The 20,775-nt window shown below is 41.8% G+C and overlaps 1 protein-coding gene across 1 annotated transcript in view; it reads left to right on the top strand.

Moving 5' to 3' along the window:
- The window catches only part of PGM5 (phosphoglucomutase 5), a 159,851-nt gene extending 143,474 nt beyond the window's left edge, over positions 1–16,377 (top strand). The window contains exon 11 of the mRNA XM_036433884.1: positions 14,899–16,377. Coding sequence (XP_036289777.1) covers positions 14,899–14,988 — 90 coding nt within the window. The 3' untranslated portion in view covers positions 14,989–16,377. The remainder of the gene's footprint in view (positions 1–14,898) is intronic.
- Positions 16,378–20,775: the final 4,398 nt, after the last annotated feature.

Here is a 20,775-nt window from a genome sequence, read left to right as displayed (position 1 = left end):
TGAATAATTTCAGCAGGCTCTGGGACATAGACACCAGCCTTTGCTGTCTGGTACCTGGCTCTAGGGTGATTAGAGCTGGTGGACAATGGCCTGAGAATGAGAGTTCAATAAAGGGGGTGTTTGGTGTTTGGCTTGATCAGTCTTCATATAAAAGGTGTGCTCCCGGAAATTAGCTAGCCTTGGAAGGTTCCTAAGTGTCAGGCCATCATAATAAAAGACATGCTTAATACAAAGAGAAAAAGACAAAACCATGGTCACTTTTTCAGGTGGATAAAATGATCTGGCACCAAAATTTTGTTTTGTCATATACCAACCAGTAAGGCTAAATGCCCACTGTTCAAAGGTTGGGCTTTAGACTCATAAATCTTTGGTATTGAGCCTCAGTTCTATTGCTTTTCAACTCTGTAACATGGTGCAACTTAATTTCTGTAAGCTTCAGTGCTTTCTCATTCAAATGGGAATAAAAACACTTCGTATTCCATAGGATTGTTGTGATGATAAATGAGATCGTTCATATAAAGTGTTTTGGACGGTGCCTGGCACATAAAGAGTGCTCATAGCACATTGCTAATAACAATGTAGATTATTAGTTTTCTGGTCATATGAGGATCAAAGAGTCTCAGATAACTAGCAGTTTATTTTATAATGAAATTAACCTGTCTTGTCATATATTCTCCCATTAAATGCTCCTAGAGCAAACGGGATCTGTGGGAGATGTCCCAACAGAACTGGCAGCTGTAATGACCTTGCTTTTATAAAGGGTGCCAGGGCCCTATGACATGGTGTCTTATATATACCATACTGTATTAAAAGGTTTAAAAATAAATTTGAGAGTCTCTGTCTCTCCAGTCTCCTCTCTTACTTTTCCTATCTTCAGAATCCTTACATCCATGGAGCTTGAGGAACAAATTTTCTCTTCTCCTAGCTTGAAGCAAGAGGGACTGAAATGGGGTTGTTCATTAATTTTATTTTATTGAAGGTGATGTGCAATTGAAAGTCGGTTGTTTCCAGCTAATCTTCCAGAAAGGATTTAAAGACTAAAGTGGCCGTGAGACAAAATGTGGGCTTCCCGAAGATTCCTGGAGTCTCTGTTGCTGGTTATGAGGCATGTGCATGCTGGCTTCAAAGTGTTAAATGCAAAAAAGTAGTCCCATGGAGTAGATGTTAGCAAGCTTCTTTACGTAAAGGGCCAAATAGTAAATACTTTAAGTTTGCTAGCTGTATTAATTTCTAGGGCTTATGTAACTGACTACCACAGACTGGGTGGTGCAAAGAGAAATTCATTGTCTCACAGTTTCTGGAGGCTGAAAGTCCAAGATCAAGGTGTTGGCAAGTGGATTCCTTGTAAGGGAGGTGAAGGAATGATATGTTCCAGGCCTCTCTTCTTGGTTTATAGATGGCCGTCTTCTATCTCTTTACATCATCTTCCCTCTATGTGTGCCTGTGTTCAAATTTTCTTTTCTTATTGAATTAGAGTTCACCCTAATGACCTCATTTTAACTTGATTGCCTCTGTAAAGATTATCTGCCAAGGTCACATTCTGAGGTACTGGAGATTAGAACGTCAACATAGGAATTTTCAGGGTGGGGGACACAATTTAACCCAGTGTTTTTCAACCTTTTTTGGGCAAAGGCACACTTGTTTCATGAAAAAAATCACGAGGCACACCACCATTAGAAAATGTTAAAAAATTTAACTCTGTGCCTCTATTGACTATATATAAAGTAATTCTCTTGAATAGGAATCAAATAAACACAAAGAAAGTATTTTATAATTACTTTATTATGAAATATTAAGTAAACAAAATAGTGAAAAATTGTAAAATTCTTGTCTTGTCTGCACCTACGGCACACCAGGCAACATCTCGCGGCACACTAGTGTGCCGAGGAACAGCGGTTGAAAAACGCTGATTTAACCCATGACACTAGCCATATGGTTTGTGTTATAACTTCTCACCTGCCATTGTAGGGTCCTCCTTGGATGCAATGTCAACATCACCGGGATGCTTTTTAGAAATGCAGAATCTCAGTCTCCACCCCAAACCTGCTGAAGTAGATCCTGCATTTAAATAAGATCTCCAGGTGATCTTTGTGCACATACAAGTGTGAGAATTCCTGCTATTACTGCCTTTGGATCCTTATTTCTACCTCTGCTTAGCAGGACTGACAACCCCCTCCACCCCACCCCCCCAACCCCCACTCTACCCCCACCAGCCACATAAATCCCTCTAATGCCAAGCCGCTACAGAGCATTTATAGGAGTGACTGGCCTCTGTGATTCTTCCCTTCTGGAAAATTACAGAAAGTGCAGAAAATAACCCCCCAAAAATGTCTCAAGACCTTTGAATACGCATTTTCTGCTTGCCAGAACAATGAATAAAAAGTGAAGCAAGAAAATCAGATTCACTTTGCATCTCCATAGAAACCCTACCTCAGTATGAACTCTGTAGTGTTAGACTGTTTTCTTCTCACAATTATACTAATCAAGCTGAGAGATTCAAAATAACCCAGGGATAAAGTAAAGTTCTATTTTAAAATTGAATTTATTGGGATGACATTTGTTAATACAATTATATAGGCTTGAAGTGTATAATTTTATAATACATCGTCTGTATATTGTGTGTTCACCACCCAAAGTCAAGTCTCTTTCCATCACCATTTATCCCCCCTTTACCTCCCCCTAACCCCACTTTCCCTCTGGTAATACTGATGTCTATGCCTATGAGGTTTTTTTTTGCTTACTTCCTTCACCTTTTCAATCAAGCCCCCAAACTCCCTCCCCTCTGACAGCTGTTACTCTGTTCTCAGCATCTATGAGTCTGTTTCTATTTTGTTTGTTAGTTTATTTTGTTCATTAGATTTCACATATAAGTGAAATTATATGGTATTTGTCTTTCTCTAACAGAGTTATTTCACTTAGCATAATAATCTCCAAGTATTAGTTCATTATGTAAATATACCACTGCTGTTTTATCTACTCATCTGCTGATGGGCAGTTGGGCTACTTCCAAATCTTGGCTATAATGCTGCAATGAACATAAGGGTATATATGTTCTATCGAATCAGTGTTTTGAGTTTCTTTGGATATATTCCCAGAAGTGAAATCGCAGGGTCATAAGGCAGTTCCACTTTTAATTTTTTGAGGTAACTCCATAGTGGCTGCACCAATCTGCATTCCCACCAACAGTGCATTTACACCACATCCTCTCCAACACTGGTTGTTTGTTGATTTATTGTGATAGCCATTCTGACAGGTGTGAGATGATATATCATTGTGGTTTTAATTTGCATTTCTTTGATGATTAGTGATGTTAAGCATCTTTTCATATGTCTATCTGCCATCTGTATGTCCTCTCTGGAAAAGCATTTATTTAGGTCCTTTGCCCATTTTTTAAATTGTATTGTTTGTTTTTTAGGTGTTGAGTTTTATAAGTTCTTTATAAATTTTGAATATTAACACCTTATCAGATATATTATAGGCGAATATGTTCTCCCATTCAGTGAGTTGTCTTTTCATTTTGTTGATCATTTCTTTCGCTGTGCAAAAGTGTTTTAGTTTGATACACTCCCATTTGTACTATGCTCTTTTGATTACTATGGCCTTCTTGTATATTTCCATATCAAGTATAGTGAATCCTCCAATTTTGTTCTTCTTTTTCAAGATTGCTGTGGCTATTTGGGGTCTTTGTGATTCCATATAAATATTTGGAATATTTGTTTTAATTCTGTGAACTACGGTATAGGTATATTGATAGGAATTATATTATCTATATCTTCCACCTTCCTACCAGTCTTGATGTGGCTTCCTCTGTAAATCCTTGGTATAAGATTTCTCTTCAGCTCGCCTTCAGTTGGTTATTCAGGTTGATTGCTCTATATTTTAGTTATAATTCCAATTTGGTCCTGGGAGGAGATTAGTGTCACAGCCACTTTGTTAAACCCTAAGTAAAGTTCCTGTTTGATTTTACCAAGAGAGGAAGCCTCACCAAAATTGTGGGTAAACAGTTTAACACTACTTCAATTACTAGGCCAAAAGGTTAATAATATACTTAAAATACTTAAGGGTTATATGGCAGTTGTATCTTAAAGGCAAAGTCCACAGAAAAACATGTTCATTTGTCAAAAGTGGAAGAAACTCCTGGTTACTGCACTCATAAAATATATATTAACTGTCCATAAATTCCATGAATAGTTTTTATATTGCAGGGAAGAATCTTTCTTTGAGTAGAGGGCTCATTTCTGTCTCCTTTGTGCCTAATGTTAATGATTCTCCTGCTGTACTGCCTCTGCTGTATGACCCAGGCAGCCTTCATAGCAGAAGTTTTCTTTCCCCTTTGCTTTTGCTATTGCTACTCAGTGTGGCTGTCCTAACTGGTCTTAAGGAATGTGTTCCAAGTGCAATGATGTCTGTTCCTTGGGTTTTCAGCATTATCTTGTCCAACAGCAATCTGATCAGATTCCCTCTGGTTACATAGATTGGTACTGCAAAGGGCAGGCTGGCTTTTCTAAGGCTGAGTATCTCACTGACACTGAGAGATCTTACTTCTGATTGGAGTGGTTTGGGCTTCTTTCATTCAAAGAAAAAGAAATACTTTTGATATTCTTAATCTTTTTTTACCTGAACTTCCATCAGAAAAGATAGTGTGAACTTCATTTTATGGGCAAGGAAGGTGAAGCAGAAATGGTTGTTGTCTCTCTACCAAAGGTCAATTTGTTGGGGCTAGAATGCTGGTTCACTCTCTTCCACCTACTGTTCTAGAAAGCTAGGCTTCCTGATTCAATAACAACAATAATCCTATATAGTAAAAGCCCAATATGCTAAATGTCCAGTCGTCCAGTAGTCTGTTAAACCAATCAAAGTGTAATATGCTAATGATATGCTAATGCCACTCAGTCACTTGCTATGACGTGCACTCACCACCAGGGGGCAGATAGTTGACTGGTTGACTAGTCACTACAACATGTGCTAACCACCAGGGGGAAGATGCTCTGACCGTTAGGTTACCTTGCTAATGTGGTCCTACTGATTGGGACTGAGTGAGACGACAGGCTGGACACACCCTGGAGCCCTCCTGTGGTCCCTCCCTGGCTGGCCAACCTCCTGTGTCCCTCTCTGGCCCTAATCATGCACCAATGGGGTCCCTCAGCCTGGCTACATTCTCTCACAATCCAGGACCCCTCAGGGAATATTGCAGAGCCAGTTTTTGGCTATCCCACAGGCCAGGCCTAAAGACCCCACTGGTGCACAAATTTTTGCACTGGGCCTCTACTACTACTAATAATAATAATTAACAACAACAACAAAAACAGCAACATTCAGTAGCATGTATCATGTGCCTGGCCTGTCTATGAGCTAGGCAGAAGGCTATGTGTTTTTCTATATGTTATATTTAATTCTTATCACCATCTAATGAGATAGATACTCATCCATCCATGTTTTATAAATTAGGAAACTTTGGCCCTGAGAATTGAAATAACCTACTATTTCTAAGTAGTATAGCTGGTATTTGGGCCTAGACCAGAGCCCATGGCCTTAACTAGGAGTTTTGTGCTATCAAAAATATGGGGATGCACACCACCTATGAAAGGGTGCCCATTTAAGTCTCACATGCCCAACCCATCTCCTAAGACTCAAAAATGCAGTTTTGAGTACCACCATTCCAGAATAGTAGGAAGTGTGGTCTTTCAGACTTCCTAACCTCATGTATGTCCTCAAATTCCTTCCAAAGGGCTAGTCCTAAGAGGGCTGCACCCTCTAGGATCTGGAGAATGCCCCAATGTTTCCTGTAACCAGTTGCATCAAGTGGGCTGTAGTGGCAGTTGTGGGAAGTGCGGAGACTGTTAACCTTTCCCCCGGGATGGGCTTTCACCATCTGTCACTGAGGAGCCCTGCTAGGCCTTGGCACTTCAAGGTGGGAGAGGAAAAGAGCTCATCCTCTCGGGGCTGTACTCAGCCAGGAGTTCTCCCTGCCAAATGGGTTGGGGTTTTAGCATCCCTGCTCTTCGTTTTCCTTTGTTTGCACAGCTGCTTTGCCAGGCTCCAGTGTGCCCCTGGGAGGGCTGGGTTGAGAAGAGACAGTTCATGGATTATCGTTTGTGTCTTAGTCATGGTCAGCTCAGTCCATGCTGAGAATTTGAATCTCAGGAAATAGGGGTTGGGAAGGGTCTCTACCCCTTCCCTCCCTCACAGTCTTTAGTCTCCTCATAGTGATAATCTCTATTTCAGAAAAGGAAAAAAGAAATGGAGAACTATGTGGGCAAAATGTATACTCACTAATATTGAGATCATGTCACTGTTTCTATTACATTGTTGCCTGTTCAGTGCTAACCCTTTTAGATGTCCACCGAAACAGGCAGCAAATCCTCGACTGGTGCTAGTTAAATGGCAACTCTGGTTATACTCAGCCCTCTGCAGTTAATATATGAGCTCAGAGTTGACAGATTTCCTGGATTTTCATATGAAATTTGATTTTTAGGTATTGACAGCAAAATGATTGCCAAAAAGAAAATATGAACCCTGTGTGATTCTAGCAGGGCTCCTCGGTGACAGATGGTGGAAGCCCATCCCAGGGTGGTAATACTGCTCCTCCGGGGGAAAGGTTAACAGTCTCCGCATTCCCACAACTGCCACTACAGCCCACTTGATGCAACTGGTTACAGGTAACATTGGGGCATTCTCCAGATCCTAGAGGGTGCAGCCCTCTCAGGACTAGCCCTCTGGAAGGAATTTGAGGACATACATGAGGTTAGGAAGTCTGAAAGACAGACCACACTTCCTACTACTCTGGAATGGTGGTACTCAAAACTGCATTTTTGAGTCTTAGGAGATGGGTTGGGCATGTCAGACTGAAATGGGCACCCTTTCATAGGTGGGTGTGCATCCCCATATTTTTGATAGCACAAAACCCCTAGATAAGACTCCTAGCTTCTAGGAATGGTGGATAACATGATTTAAACTAACCCTTCCTCTGAAAAGAAAAATGTGAAAGAAATATATAAAAACATTGTTTGACAAATATCAGTGACCAGTAGTAACATGAATAGGAAGACAGTTGGAGCTCAGGGAAATGAGCTAGAGCTCTTTCTGTCCTGGAGCATTTTTCTATCCAGGAAGGGAGCTAAGAATGGCATCTTTTAGTGAATTATACAAGTTGGGCTTCAGGGTCCTGCTGGCAACCACTATTACACACTACCCCTTCTACAGTATGTAGACAACACCTTGTAAGAATAGTTTCCAGACCAAGGTATGCATTGGAGTCACTTTGGGAGCTTGTCAGGGACACATCTTTCCTGCCTGGTCCTTTACTTCATCCTTAGGTAGCAATCTGCTGACCAATTATTGTTGATGCCTTTCATTCATCTCTAAGGACACGGCTTTCTGTTTCAGAAAACCAAGCTGAATCACATTATTGTTCCAAATGTAGGAACCCAGTTTTTAAAAAATAACATGAGGACTGATAACCCAGCTCTTGGCTTCAGATGAAGTTTGGGAACAGAGGAAAAGAAGGAGGCAGGCTGTTACAAGGAGAGTAACAGGACTGGAGAGAGAGAGTGGTCCTTTTGTTTCCATAACTTCTTTCAACCTTGCAGTTATATTTCTGCTAATAGTTTTGTAAGTGGCAGTAGGGGAATGGGCAACCCTAGTTGCCCACATGAAGGAAAATTTGATGTCTGTTATGGATGTCCCCGAATGAGGGAAACATGAGGCTGGGATAGGGACATTTGAGGAGGGCAGGCAGAAATTGTGATGATCTGAACCAGTTAGCCATTTCTAGTCCTTTCATAATGTTTTTGGTGGCAGACACGAGAATAGAAATAATGGAAAGGGGAAAAGGGAAAGGGAAAGAGTGATCACAGAGCAGTTTTATGAAGTTTAAGCTGTAAACTCTGGCAGGTCGGTTTGTGTTTGCTCAAAGGGACAATGAAAGGGCACCGAGATTTTGCCCATTGTTTTTGGCTGTACCTGCAGACGCTGGCCACACACTTGTTCTCTCCCTTTCCCTGCCCCACACAGTACTTCCATATTTCCCAGTGTGGAGCCAAATGGAGCTCATATTTGAATAAAGAGTAAAACTGACTTCTTGTCTCTTCCAGTTTATTTTGGACTTGCAACCTATATGCTACCTTTTACCTCCTAAAATCCAAATAAATTGAAAAAGTGGGGAGGACGGTGGGGCAGGGGGCAACCCTGCCCAACCAGTGTGGTTTCCGTCAGGCTGGTCACTGTGTTCCCAAAAAGCTAGTTTAGTTTTGGCTGTGATTGAACTTTCTGGGGTAGTATTTCATCAGCTTTTTTCTTGGAATGTCTTTCCCGCTCCGAAGAGAGCTTGTGTGGAGCAGTTTTTATTTTTTCTGATACTGACAAGATAAATGGGCTCCCTCAGTGTTGAGCTCAGAATTCAGATTTATCTATACTTATTTTTCATATTCTGTATTTTGGTTAATTTTAGGCCTATTTTGAATTAAAATAGATAGATTGGTGTATTACATGAGATGAGGGTTAAAGTTAGGACCATGGTTGTTATGTATTGTAATAAAGAATAAAATGTTTGCAGTGCTTAGCATTCTCACTTAGTTTATATTAGAAAGATGTTGATTTCAGTAATACTTTTGCTTCTATATACTTTCCAAATGCAGGTAAAGTAACTAGTCATTTTTTTTACCTAAAATCTGGAATACAGTAAACAGGGCAGCATCTAGCCTATAGGACACCTTTGTGCAAATTAGGAAAGGTGCCCTCAGTAGGAATACATAGGAAAGGGAGGCTGGTGGATGGCCTCTCTGTGCAAAGACAAGGGCACCCCTTCCTCCGGGAAGATGCCAGTCCTTGCCAGGCCTCCTGGCTTGCTGAGAGGAGCTGAGGATATTCCACCCCCACTTACCGGCCTATTAATAGGTAGCCTGAGGTTACAGACCCTTGTACTTGGTTCTCCTCTGTTACACTGTAGAGTATTGGGCAGTGTAATCAGAAACTTTCTCCAGTACTGAGATGTTTTGTAAACAAAGGCAGGGGATGATATTTAATTTATAATCATAACAGATCTGAATTGCTCCACAATTCCTGGGAGGCAAAAATGCCACATTTCATTGTATGGACATTCTTGTATTGTACGGATCATTGTATGGATCAAACTATTTCTAACTCAGCCATCCCTGTCTGACTTGGCAAGAAGTTCAATAGTGGCCATTTAAGGGCCCCACCTCTTTCCAGATTATCTATGATAGCTCCCAGGGCATGGAAAGGGTACATATGTCCGAGGAAGAGTACAGGTCTCTGTGGTTGCCTTCACCTCTGCGTGTTATCCTCACCATCAGTCTGGGGCATTTATTATCAGTTTAAGGTAAAATCTGATCAGTTGGCTCAGGTTTTGCCCTAGGGGCCAGTCACTAGTCAGACTATGATTTGGCTGCCTATAGGTCAGGGGCCCACTCCTGATCCAATCAACTATGGCTTTAGAGTGAAGTCATGTAATAGAAACAAGGCAACCTAGTATTTATCTTGAGCAAAGAATTTATAGGCACGGTAGTGGGCAACCTTAGAGCAGTGGTTCTGGAAGTGTGGTCCTTGGACCAGCAGCATCTGTACCACCTGGAACCTATTAGAATCGCATTCTTGGGCACTACCCCAGATCTCCTGAATCAGGGGCTTGACAGGAGGGGGGCAACTGTCTGCATTTTATTAGATCCCAGAGATGGTTCCATTGCGCGCTCAAGTGTGAGAACCATTGACTTAGTTTAAGTAAGTAACACATAGTTTAAAAATGAATGTTTGAGTGAAATCATGAGAGAAAGTTCGGTTTTAACCAAAGTGGGAGTGTTGCTGCATGTTGCCCCTAAGGATCAGGAGAAAGTGGTGCTTGCTATAATCCTGATTTTATGGACATCAGAATATCAGTGTTCTCTGGTGTTGAATGATCTGTAGTCTCTGGATTGTACCTGCCCCAAATCATGAGCTAGGATAAGTACTGTCATCCCCACCCCTCCTTCCCACAGGATACTTGACTGACCCTCCTAATGCACACTCCCAATGCAGGCTCTCACCACACAGTATGACAAACCTCACTTAATAAGTGATTGTGTCTCTGGTTAGGATTCTGTTTTTCTCCAAAAAAATCAGTTAACTATTTACTTTGAGTCTTGTGACATTCAGGTCATTTACACCTCTCCTGTCTATTGCTGGTCAGGGTAAGGAGTTCAGTTTGTTTAGGGCTTTGTTATTGTGGATCCCTTACATGAACATGAATTAAAACAACATGAAACAAGAGATAAGATGGGAAAGAAAGTAAAAGGAGAAACCTTGGTCCTTCCAGGGGGTATAAGGAAGCTAAAACCTAACACAGGGCCAGGATTAGTGTAAGATGAGCAAAATTCAGTAAGGTGGTGCCAAAATTAAGGGGGTGCCAACATTCAGTAAGCAAGATAAATATTTTAATACAATATTTTTAAAAATAAAAGTCAATGAAAAAAAAATTCACATTAAACAAAGTATCAAAAATTTAAATGCAGGCCCCAATTTCTTCTTTAGCTTGGCAGTTAATAAACAAGGTGACAACAGCAAAATTCACCCAACCTTGGAGCTATGAGGACTGTTGAATGGACATATTGCCAACTTGGTTTGTTGCAGGATGAGCACTCACTGGTCCCTACAGTTGAGTATAGAAAAGCTATGTCAGGCTCTCTAAAAAGTACTGGAATTAGAACAAAGATATTCTATCCCTAATTGAAGTCCCTACTAGTTGACTTCCTTTATTCACAAAGAATCATCTAGGAACTTCCAAAGCATTCATGTTACTGGGAATGCTCCTGTTTCCACCATGTACCTGTTTTTGGTCAGTGAGGATGGCTAGTCAGGCCTTCCTCTACTGTGGGCTTGTCTGGCACAATGGGATGATGAGACTACCATTTCTCCTTCCCCTTCCCTTAGGCTCAATTATTTGCCTTTCTTTTTTTTTTTTTTTTTTTTTTTTTAATCACTCATGGGTCTCAGAATCAGAACTGTGCAATGGAAGAACAGCATAGGAGGCATCACTATGTTCTTATCCCAGCTTAGCCACTAAAACACATGTGACCCTGGGCCATTCATGTCTCCTCTTTAGACTGGGTTTCCTCATCTGTGACTGGAAGGAATCAAACAAGACAATTCCCTGTTCCTCTCTGCTGTTCAAGCTTTGTGCTTTGCGTTACACCTGAGAAATTTCACATCCACAGGCTTCTCTCTTTTTAAAATATATATTTTTTATTGATTTCAGAGGAAGAGAGAGATAGAAAAATCAATGATGAGAGAGAAGCATTGATTATCTGCCTCTTGTATACTGGGGATCAAGCCCACAACAGGGGAATGTGCCCTGACCAGGAATTAAACCATGACCTCCTGGTTCATAGATCGAGCTCAACCACTGAGTCATGCCAGCCGGGCAGGCTTCTCATTTTTAACTCCTCTTCTCACTCCCCATTCTGAGAGGCTTTCTAATGCCTCAGAGAAATTAACTTCCCCTCTCTTTTCCATAATATATGGTTGATGATACGAAAGAAGTATCTAGGATTCACATGTATCAAAGCTGTGATTTCTAAAGAAAAACATAACAGTAAAGATCCATTACTCTGACCCTTCCATTCACCCATAGTGCCCTTCATGAGTGACCACGGAAGAATCTATCTGCCTCATCATTTTCCATTCATCAAACTGATATAGCATCGGTTTATTCCACCAATAGTCATTGAATACCTTCTAAGGCACTTTCTAAGCCCTAAACTAGACAGAGTTCCTGACCTCTTTTACCCTGACCTCTTTTACCCATTCATATGCATGTATATATAGAATAAGTGTTCACACTTATTTGGCTGCCTATAGGTCAGGGGGCCCACTCCTGATCTATACATGCATATGAATGGGTAAAAGTAGACTCATGGTTGTTTATAAGGAAAAAGACATGCAAGTTAATGATTATTACAATAGCTTTAGTAACTCAAAAGAATGTCACAATGAAACTGTAAACCTATATTTGCTCACCCCTGTATTTACACACTCAGGAAAAAAATACCTCACTTTATGATCCTTAAATTAATTATGATTTGCTGCTCCCATTTCACAAGGCTGGCAGCAATTCAATCTTGGGCATTTTTAGGGACCCCTCCCAGAACTTCTCAGGTCATACAAACATCTAGAGACTTTCTGATTTCCTGGAAAATGACTCAGTGAAGCCCTAACGGGTTTGGCTCAGTGGATAGAGCGGCAGCCTGTGGAATGAAGGGTCCCAGGTTCGATTATAGTCAAGGGCATGTACCTTGGTTGCGGGCACATCCCTAGTAGGAGGTGTGCAAGAGGCAGCTGATCGATGTTTCTTTCTCACCGATGTTTCTAACTCTGACCCTCTCCCTTCCTCTCTGTGAAAAATCAATAAAATATATATATTTTTAAATGGCTCAGTGGATCTCACTAGTGCTCAGTCCATGGTGAACATCTCTGATGTCCTTCTTCCCAAACCCTCATGGTCCCCTGAGAGCATATGGCTCCATAGCTTCTGTGCCAGGTTCGCCTGGGGTTCTTTGCTCAGGGTGTGAGTTCCTGTGCTCAAGGTCTTCCTCATATAAAGTTTTCAAAATGTGCTTCCTTCTCTTTGATTTGCATAACCATCAAAGCTTTCTCCTCTGACATGATTAGGACCAGGGGTAAGTGCTTGGTTCACTAATCCTGAGGGAGAGTTATAAGAGGTAATTAAAGGCATACATACCTTATCCATTTTATTTTTAACACAAATGGTTAAATGAATACTCACTTGTTAATCTTTTAATTTTGGTCCAAGACCTTTTCTTTGAACATGAGCATACTGTTTGGTTGTGATTTCTTTTCATTCATAATTTATTATTTGTAATGCTCACCTTTAATTTCTTTAAAAAAATATTTTTATTTACTTCAGAGAGAAAGGGAGAGGGAGAGAGAGATAGAAACATCAATGATGAGAGAGAGTCATTGATTGGCTGCCTCCTGCATGCCCCACCTGGGAATTGAACCTGCAACCCTGGCATGCACCCTGACTGGTAATTGAACCTTGACCTCCTGGTTCATAGATCAATGCTTAACCACTGAAACACACAAGCCAGGCCACCTTTAATTTCTTTAGAGTCAGTGGGAACTTATTTGAGAAGTTATACAAGGAAATAATTGTTTATATATTTTTTTTATTTCTCCCAAATATAGTATCTAATTTGACAGGATTAGCTAATGCCCATTACCTACTTCTTTCCAAAATATTCAACTTAATTTGTCTAGAAAAAAACCTCTTTCTATTTATATTTTCTAGTACATTTTACTGGTTTACATATAATTTAATAATTGCATAGTCTAAATAACAAGCACAATAGACATTACCTGACTCCTGGTAGACTCATAACTTTACTGCTGCAGGCAGAAATTAATGAACAAGTTAGAGAGCTCAGAGAACTCCTTCAGCTTCCATTGCCTAATGAATTAAATCCTTCACCTTCACTCTGTCAGTTTAGGTCCCTCCAAACAAAGTTTGCTCAGGGTGGTCTGTGTCTACACTCCGCTCAGGATATACTGTGCTAATTGTACCCTGGGCATTTGCTAGTGCTCTTGTTTGATGAGAATGTATGCATTTCCTACATCCCTGTATCTGTTAGGTATGGGTGAGGATTGCAAGTAAGAAAACTCCCCCACCACGTTCCAAAATTACAGGTTTTATTTTCCTAAATATCTTTTTTCTTCTTTATGCCAGCATTTCCCAACCTTCTGTTAAATCAGTATCTCTACTTAGGATTTGTCTTTAAATGGACTCACTTTGTTTTCACTTTAATCTATTTATCACAGAAAATTGTATCAGTGCTCAACAAGGAAAAACACACTATCCCTTGATAAATAAAAGGGCACCATAGAAAGGAATTCAATAAAAACATACAATGTTATCACTTCCTACCTAGGTAATCCTTGCCTGAGGTATGTTCTGTATTGGTAAAGTGTACAGAATTGCCAGCAGAGTTTCTCCTTGATAAAATTAGGAGGATTGAAGAAGAATGGAGAATAGAGTGACTTTCTCATTGTTTTATAAGTCACACCATGTCCATGCACCACCTAAAATAGTCTCCTGTACCAACTAAAATCATCTTCAGTGATACATGTTCCACACTTTGAAAACAATGCCTTATTCCTATGAAATAAGAAGCAGTTAATGAGCAAAAAAATGATTCTTATTCTTCATCATGTTCTGTTATTCCTAAAATCTATTTCTTAGGCCTCTAAACTACCCTACCTCCTTCTAGGGGACCCCGAGGAGCCTCAGGGACCACTGTGTTATTTCATGACAAATGAGCAGTTCTTTCTGCAGCTCTAGCCAGTAGATGAGCCTATCTTCATTGACATCTCAAGATAGTAGGTTCTTCAGGCCCATGGTCTTAGAATGGAGAACGGTTGTTTTTCCTCAAGCTTGTGTGTGTGTGTGCGTGTGTGTGTGTGTGTGTGTGTGTGTGTGTGTGTGTGTGTGGCAGGGGGGCGGGGGGGAGACAGGTAGGGTGGGGTTGGGGGGTGCACATGTAGGGGAGAGAAGATAGCAGAGGAAGACAGATGTTTTTGAAGTCCTCTACATCACAAAGCTCTCTGTTCATGAAAAGCTCCAGTGCTCTGGAGGTTGGGTTGTGCAGTTTCCTATCTTAGGTCAGTGTTTCTGGGAGTTGGCTGAGATTTTGGAGATAATGTTCTCCCCTCCTCCCGTGCCCACTCCAACCTCCTTGCCTGAAAGAGGAAACTAAGGCCCAGAAAACAGGTGTCTTACCCATGATGGCGCTGCCAGTAAGTTGATAATTAGAATCACACCTAGATGTTTGAAATCCAAGTCCATCACAGAGGCTGTCCTGTGACTGACCTGAGTTGTTCTTTCTTTCCCAGGCAGTGCTGAGCCCTCTGATAGCCATCGCACTGAAAATATCCCAGATTCACGAGAGAACCGGCCGGAGGGGGCCCACTGTCATAACCTGAAGAAAGAAACCATGACTCACCAGGCCCAAAGGAGAGTGCTCTGCAGGAGACATGTCACCCACACCTTCTTGCTACCTGTTTGTGCCTCTTATGACTTTGGAAATAAAAAACAAAATATAATTTGCTGGTGGGGGGTGGGAAAAGAAAAAAATCTGTTTTGTTTGGGTTTTGGTCAGTTCCTCCCAATGCGATGGGGTCTTCAACTGTCTTTTAAAGCTATCATTTGTCCTTGGTATGTTATCACACAAAGGAACCTCCCCTTTTGAGAAAGAGTGAGTGGGCTAGGAAACTGTTAATCACAACATCTGGGCATCGGTGGTGCCAGATGAGAAAAGATTCTGAAATGTAATGGAGGAGAGTCCAATGCCAGAATTGAGCAAGCCACAGGTACCCTTGGGCAGATAAGAAGACCCTCCTCAGCATGGAGGAGGATTTAGCTTTTCATCCAAGGTCAGTTTTTCCATTAGGGAATTTGTAAAACTCCCAATAGTTCACCTTATCCCACCAACCACCTGATGACCCGCTTTCCCACCTTCCCATCTCCAAAGTCCCTGTGTCACCTTCTCTCACATCTTCTAAAGCTTTTTACACATCATAGTGGCACACCATCAACAAAACATATCTAAAGGTGTTCTCTCTTATTTTGTAGATATTATTTTAGCTATTGAGCTGGCTGCATTCCTTCAAATTCAGCCATTCATTATGCAGGTGGGAAATCATTTTTGGCAGGAGTCTGCAAATGAGTGTTTAAAATTTTTCAGGCCCTTTCTTGATTACATCACGGAGGGTAATACATGGGTTTATACTCAGTCCTCCTGGGAAGACAAAATATCACCACATCTACTATCTCTGATGTTTCCTCTTCTATCTTATCTCCCAATAAGGGCCCATTTTGGTGCACTTGTTTGGACACCATTCAGCTCTTACTTATAATGGCTGTAAAAGGAGACAATGAAATGCTGTGAAAGTAGGAAATGAAGTGGATGCTGGAAGCAAACCTTACTAGTGTGGTGGTACAGGTATGGGCCTGATGAGATACAGGTCAGACCCCTGCTGGAGAGCATAGGGTCACAGCTGGCTGTCTGCCCAGGAAAAGGGTACCATAGCCTCAGCAGCCTCCCTCTGACTCAGCCAGGACACTCGGTGCACGGGACCTGTTTGCATATGTTTTGCTTCCTAGGGAACGGCACTCTCACTTTTGTGTCATTTGCACAGATGACGTGGTGTGCTTTGACTTTAAGCCATTTGTAATTGCTGTAGTTAGGATTAGTGAAAGCTGGGAAATTCCCACCACTAAGGTATTTGTTTCTATTTTTTATCTATGCCTGTCAGAAACATGCAAGGACATTTAGTTTCCAATAAAAAAAGGAATTCCTTATTTCAACCTTATGCAAAGATTGTGGAATTTTGCTTGTTTGTTTTGTTATTTGAGAACCCCCGATAGTGGTCACTATTCTGATAAGTCTGCTTTTCAGAACACTAGCAAGAGCTGGTTTTCATTATCATGACTTTAGGAATTTATTAAATAAGTGGAACCGAAAAGACAGATGAATTGCTCAAAACTGCCTCTGGGAGTGAGCAGAAACTGAAATGGCATTTGACCTTTCATTGTAAGTATCTTCATTTCAAAATAAGAGGAGGGTGGCTTTGGGCTAAGAGTCAAAATAAGAGGAGGGTGGCTTTGGGCTAAGAGTCTAAAGAACTAGTTCTGGAATTCAGCAACAGAATGCAATTTGCCTTGTAGCTTTGGTTCTCATCGTCTTTAAAGTGATGGTCCATGATGGCCTTTTATTCACTACTCAGCTCCGTGTTGGTCAGCACAATTAGTACATTCTTAGGCTTGGCTGATGGTAAGAAAATCCCCCCCTTCCCCCCCAAGATGCTACTTTTAATCATCTCTAACTTTCCATGTTCAAATGCAAATTAATACTCATTTTAAAATCCTACTTTATTTCTCTACAGAGTCATGTGTGTCCAGCAGCCCAACTATATATTCATTCATCCAGCAAACAATTGAACAACTCTATGCAGAGTCCTGGTTTTGGTGCAGCAAGGAGATGTATAAAATGTTATTCCTGCTCCTATGAGTTTGTGATTTGGAAACAGGAGGCTATGACACAGAATCGGATAGACATGAATGGTACAGGTGCACGTTGCTGTGGAGATTCATAGATTGACTCAGAGAAGGAAGGACTCAGCACTTAAAGGGTTTCCCAAAGAGTGAGTTTCCTGAGACTTGTAACCATTTACATAGTTTCACCAGGGGCAACCATAGCAAGAACAACGTCAAGGAGTTGAGAGGCGGGAGGGCTGGATTGTAGGCTTGCTTTGGGTCTAGTGAGAGGTTGGCTTAGATGAGTGGGGTTGGAGCAGACACAGTGTTATAATATCAGGTAGAGCAATGCTTGGGCCCAGCGATGGAAAGCAGCAGCTGCACAGCCACCCATGTTTACAGAGCTTCTCCTCAGCGAGGGTGCAAAGGGAAGGTCCTGCAGTGGCTCTAGGATGCAGCCTCTCTCTGGAACCTGCTGGCATCACATTGCCAAGGTATTGTGTCTGCTTTACCTGCAACCCAAGCTTCTATTGCTGAGCTTATGCATACACGTCCTCTTGTCTTATCCTCAAAGAGTGAGAGACAAGAGGTCACTCCTCTGCATATAATGTGCATTAGGCTCTTAAAGATGAGGTTCCAGCCCTTAGTTTTTCTTAAAAGCAAATGACTGGAGAAATCCAGGTTTGTGGGGGACCACAGGAGACAATCATAGAAGAGACATAGTGTCTGGCAAATGCAAGGGCTGCTCTTGTAATCAACTAATATTAAGGGTTAACTCACAACCGTGCACTCCAGAGCAGTGACAGCAACTCTATGTGATAGTATATACTATATTACTGTATTGCAACACGTGGTTCCCAACCAGGCCAGTAGGGGATTGCAAATGTATGTACACGTGCCAGGTAGGTGTTTAATGGAAAGGAACTAAGGATGCTAAACATCCTGCCCGATGTCACTCCGTCCTTTAGAACAAAAAGTTGTTTTGCCCCATCAGTGATTCTTGAGTTTATTAGTTGACTTTGAAAATGAGTGGGAGCCATTACTAAAATGAGATCATTTATAAAATCTCACTGATACAAAGCACAACTTCCATCCACAGTATTCACGGGACAAATAGTGATGCATGACACTATACGCTAAAGGGCGTGGACACGGCGGGAAGGCTTTCTACACAGGGAGCCTCAGACCAATGACCAATCCCATGGTGGTGCCCTGGGCTGACGGCTGGCTGCACTGCACCAGTGCTCTCTGCAGGTAATACAGGCAGTGACGGGTAATGGCTGGGGCCTGTCAGCTGTGGGTCAGTGTAAGGCATGGATTCACTTTGGCGGCAATATCCATCAGCCATGGCAGGTCTGGGGAATTTGAAGAGTGCCTAGGGCCATGGGTAGTAACCTAACAGATGACTCCATTTTATTGCTTGGTCATGCACTGGGTATTCTTGAAACACCTGGCCACTGGACACTGATATCCCAGCCACCAGCTGGGGTCATTTCCATTCCTGAATGGAGAAGGGTCTGAGAAATCTCACGCCTTTGGAAATGATGTAACTGCCAGTAAATCAGTCTACAACAGTTACAACTGGCCCTTCAGCAGTTACAAACAGCAAGAGATTATCTGAGGCGTCAGAGCTTAGCAGCATGCCTGCGCCACTCCAACCAGCTGGAGGCCTTATCAGTGGGCCTGGCTCTGCAGCTGACAGCCCACCTGGTATGTGAGGTAGCCCGAGCTGCCAAGGAGCATTTTAGGTGCCAGTGAGGATATGCACTGTAAACCCATGTCTTTATCATATGTCCATGCCTTTTAGCATTTAGTATGTGCCCTGCAATGTCGGTGAACTGGAGAGATGCCTCACCAGATACTATGTGTTTAAGTAGAATCCTGAAAGATTATCAGTGAAAGGACTTGTGAGCTTTTTGTGTGGAGTGTTTAAAATTCCTACAGTACATCTCATGTATGCAAAAGATGCAGCATGAACTATAACTCAAAATACTATTCAGGGAGACATTATAAGATTAAAATACTGGAGTGCCATCGCCTCTGAATATTTCTCTTTCCCAGTGACCCGTGAGATTATCATTCACATTTGAGAGGAGGGAACAAGCAAAGACACTCTGCTTAGAGGTTTGCCTCTTGTCCACTTTCTCACCTGTCATTCACGGAATCAGGGTTCTCAATCCATCTCCATTAATTTTATCTTAAGCTTATGGAGGAAGAGGGGATGCAATGTCTGTTTCCCTGAGTAAATCCCTCTCGGGTGGGCAATGAATTCTTACCACACAGACATTTGTCTGGCTGACCCAGTGGATTTTAACTGCTGGGCCTTTCAAAAGTGGGCTTTTGTTTTGTGTAACACCCATGTTCTTGATGCTTGCTTCAGAGTACATATGTGTGTTTTTTAAAGTCAATAAATGCCTGTTAGTAGTATTTCTTTTCAAAAAGCACCTGCCTAATTTCCTGAATCAACAGTTTTTCTCAGTAATGTTTGGTTTTGCGAAGAGATTTACTCATTTGGATGCTGTGTTAGTTCCACATAGAGAATGAAACTTTGACTTATGTTCCTCTATTGATTTTCCCCCCCCTGATATAAAACAGTGGCAAAAAGGGAAAGTTTAAGTACAAAAATTTATTACAGTAAAGAGATTAAAACATTTTTCTTATGTAAACCAACATTAACGTTTGTTTCACAGGACTACCAGTAGTTTGGAAAAACCATCTATTATAATTGCGCATTCTGGCTGAAAGCCCAGCGATAGAGCTTGTTCAGGTCAGTGAGTGTGCTCAGACCCCAGGGAACATTTCAGGACTACTGGCTCAGTAGAAGGATAAAAAGAGACAATGAGACAATAGCATTGCTTACAAATGGTCACCTTCCTGTTTGACAACCTGCATATCCAGTTGTGACCTTGATGTCAAGAATTCAAGCCACAGATGCCCAAGTTCATGCTTCTTGTAAATGGCCCAGGATTTCCTTTTATGTGGCTTCCTGTGTATTTTTCAGCAATAGCAGGGAAGAGAAGGCCAAGGGGCCCCGTCCCATCTCGATACCCCCCTTCCTCCTTGAAAGATCTTCATTCTTCCTATCACTGTCCAAATCCTCCTGTGCCCAATCACCAACTGCTGCCTGTTACCACTAGGAATCATCTTTCATCATCAATATGATTATCAGATGACAGGAAACTACACCAAGAGGTGAGGGCCAGGCTCCTGGGCAGAAAACCCGGAGGCCTTGTTGACATTTTAAAGGAGAATCCAGCAGATGAACCCAAAAGCAACCTCTGCTGCCTTTCCAGGGGCTTTAATGTATCGCTCCTCTTCCTGTTAGGGCCCACTTTCTGAGGGGGGGGGGGGGGGGGGAGAGAAGTCCAAACTACTCTCTGTGAGGAAGGAAGGAAGACCGGGTAAATAGCATAAAAATTGGAAGTAAATGCATCCCCCTCTATGGACCGTCCTTCATCGTCCTGGAATAACTGTATGTTGTTGAAAAAGTTTCTTAAGTTCTCAAAGTCTCAGTTTATGCATGTGTAGAATGGGAATAACCATAGCATACATCTCTGAAGGCACTAAGGAGGGCTAAATAAAAAGCACAGGAAGTTCACAGCACAGATCATGCCATAGAAAAAGGATTCTGTAATTGCTGGCTATCAACCCCAGCGTAAATCCTTCACTCGATAGAGGGGAAAACAGGCCCAGAGAGGAGGATCCTTGTCCAAGCTCTAAAGCATCAGGCTGCG

This window comes from Pipistrellus kuhlii, unplaced genomic scaffold (genome assembly GCF_014108245.1).
Source record: "Pipistrellus kuhlii isolate mPipKuh1 unplaced genomic scaffold, mPipKuh1.p scaffold_m20_p_12, whole genome shotgun sequence".
In the NCBI taxonomy this organism is placed as follows: domain Eukaryota; kingdom Metazoa; phylum Chordata; class Mammalia; order Chiroptera; family Vespertilionidae; genus Pipistrellus; species Pipistrellus kuhlii.
Note: the sequence above shows the minus strand (reverse complement) of the source record. Positions and strands in the feature narration are given on the sequence as shown.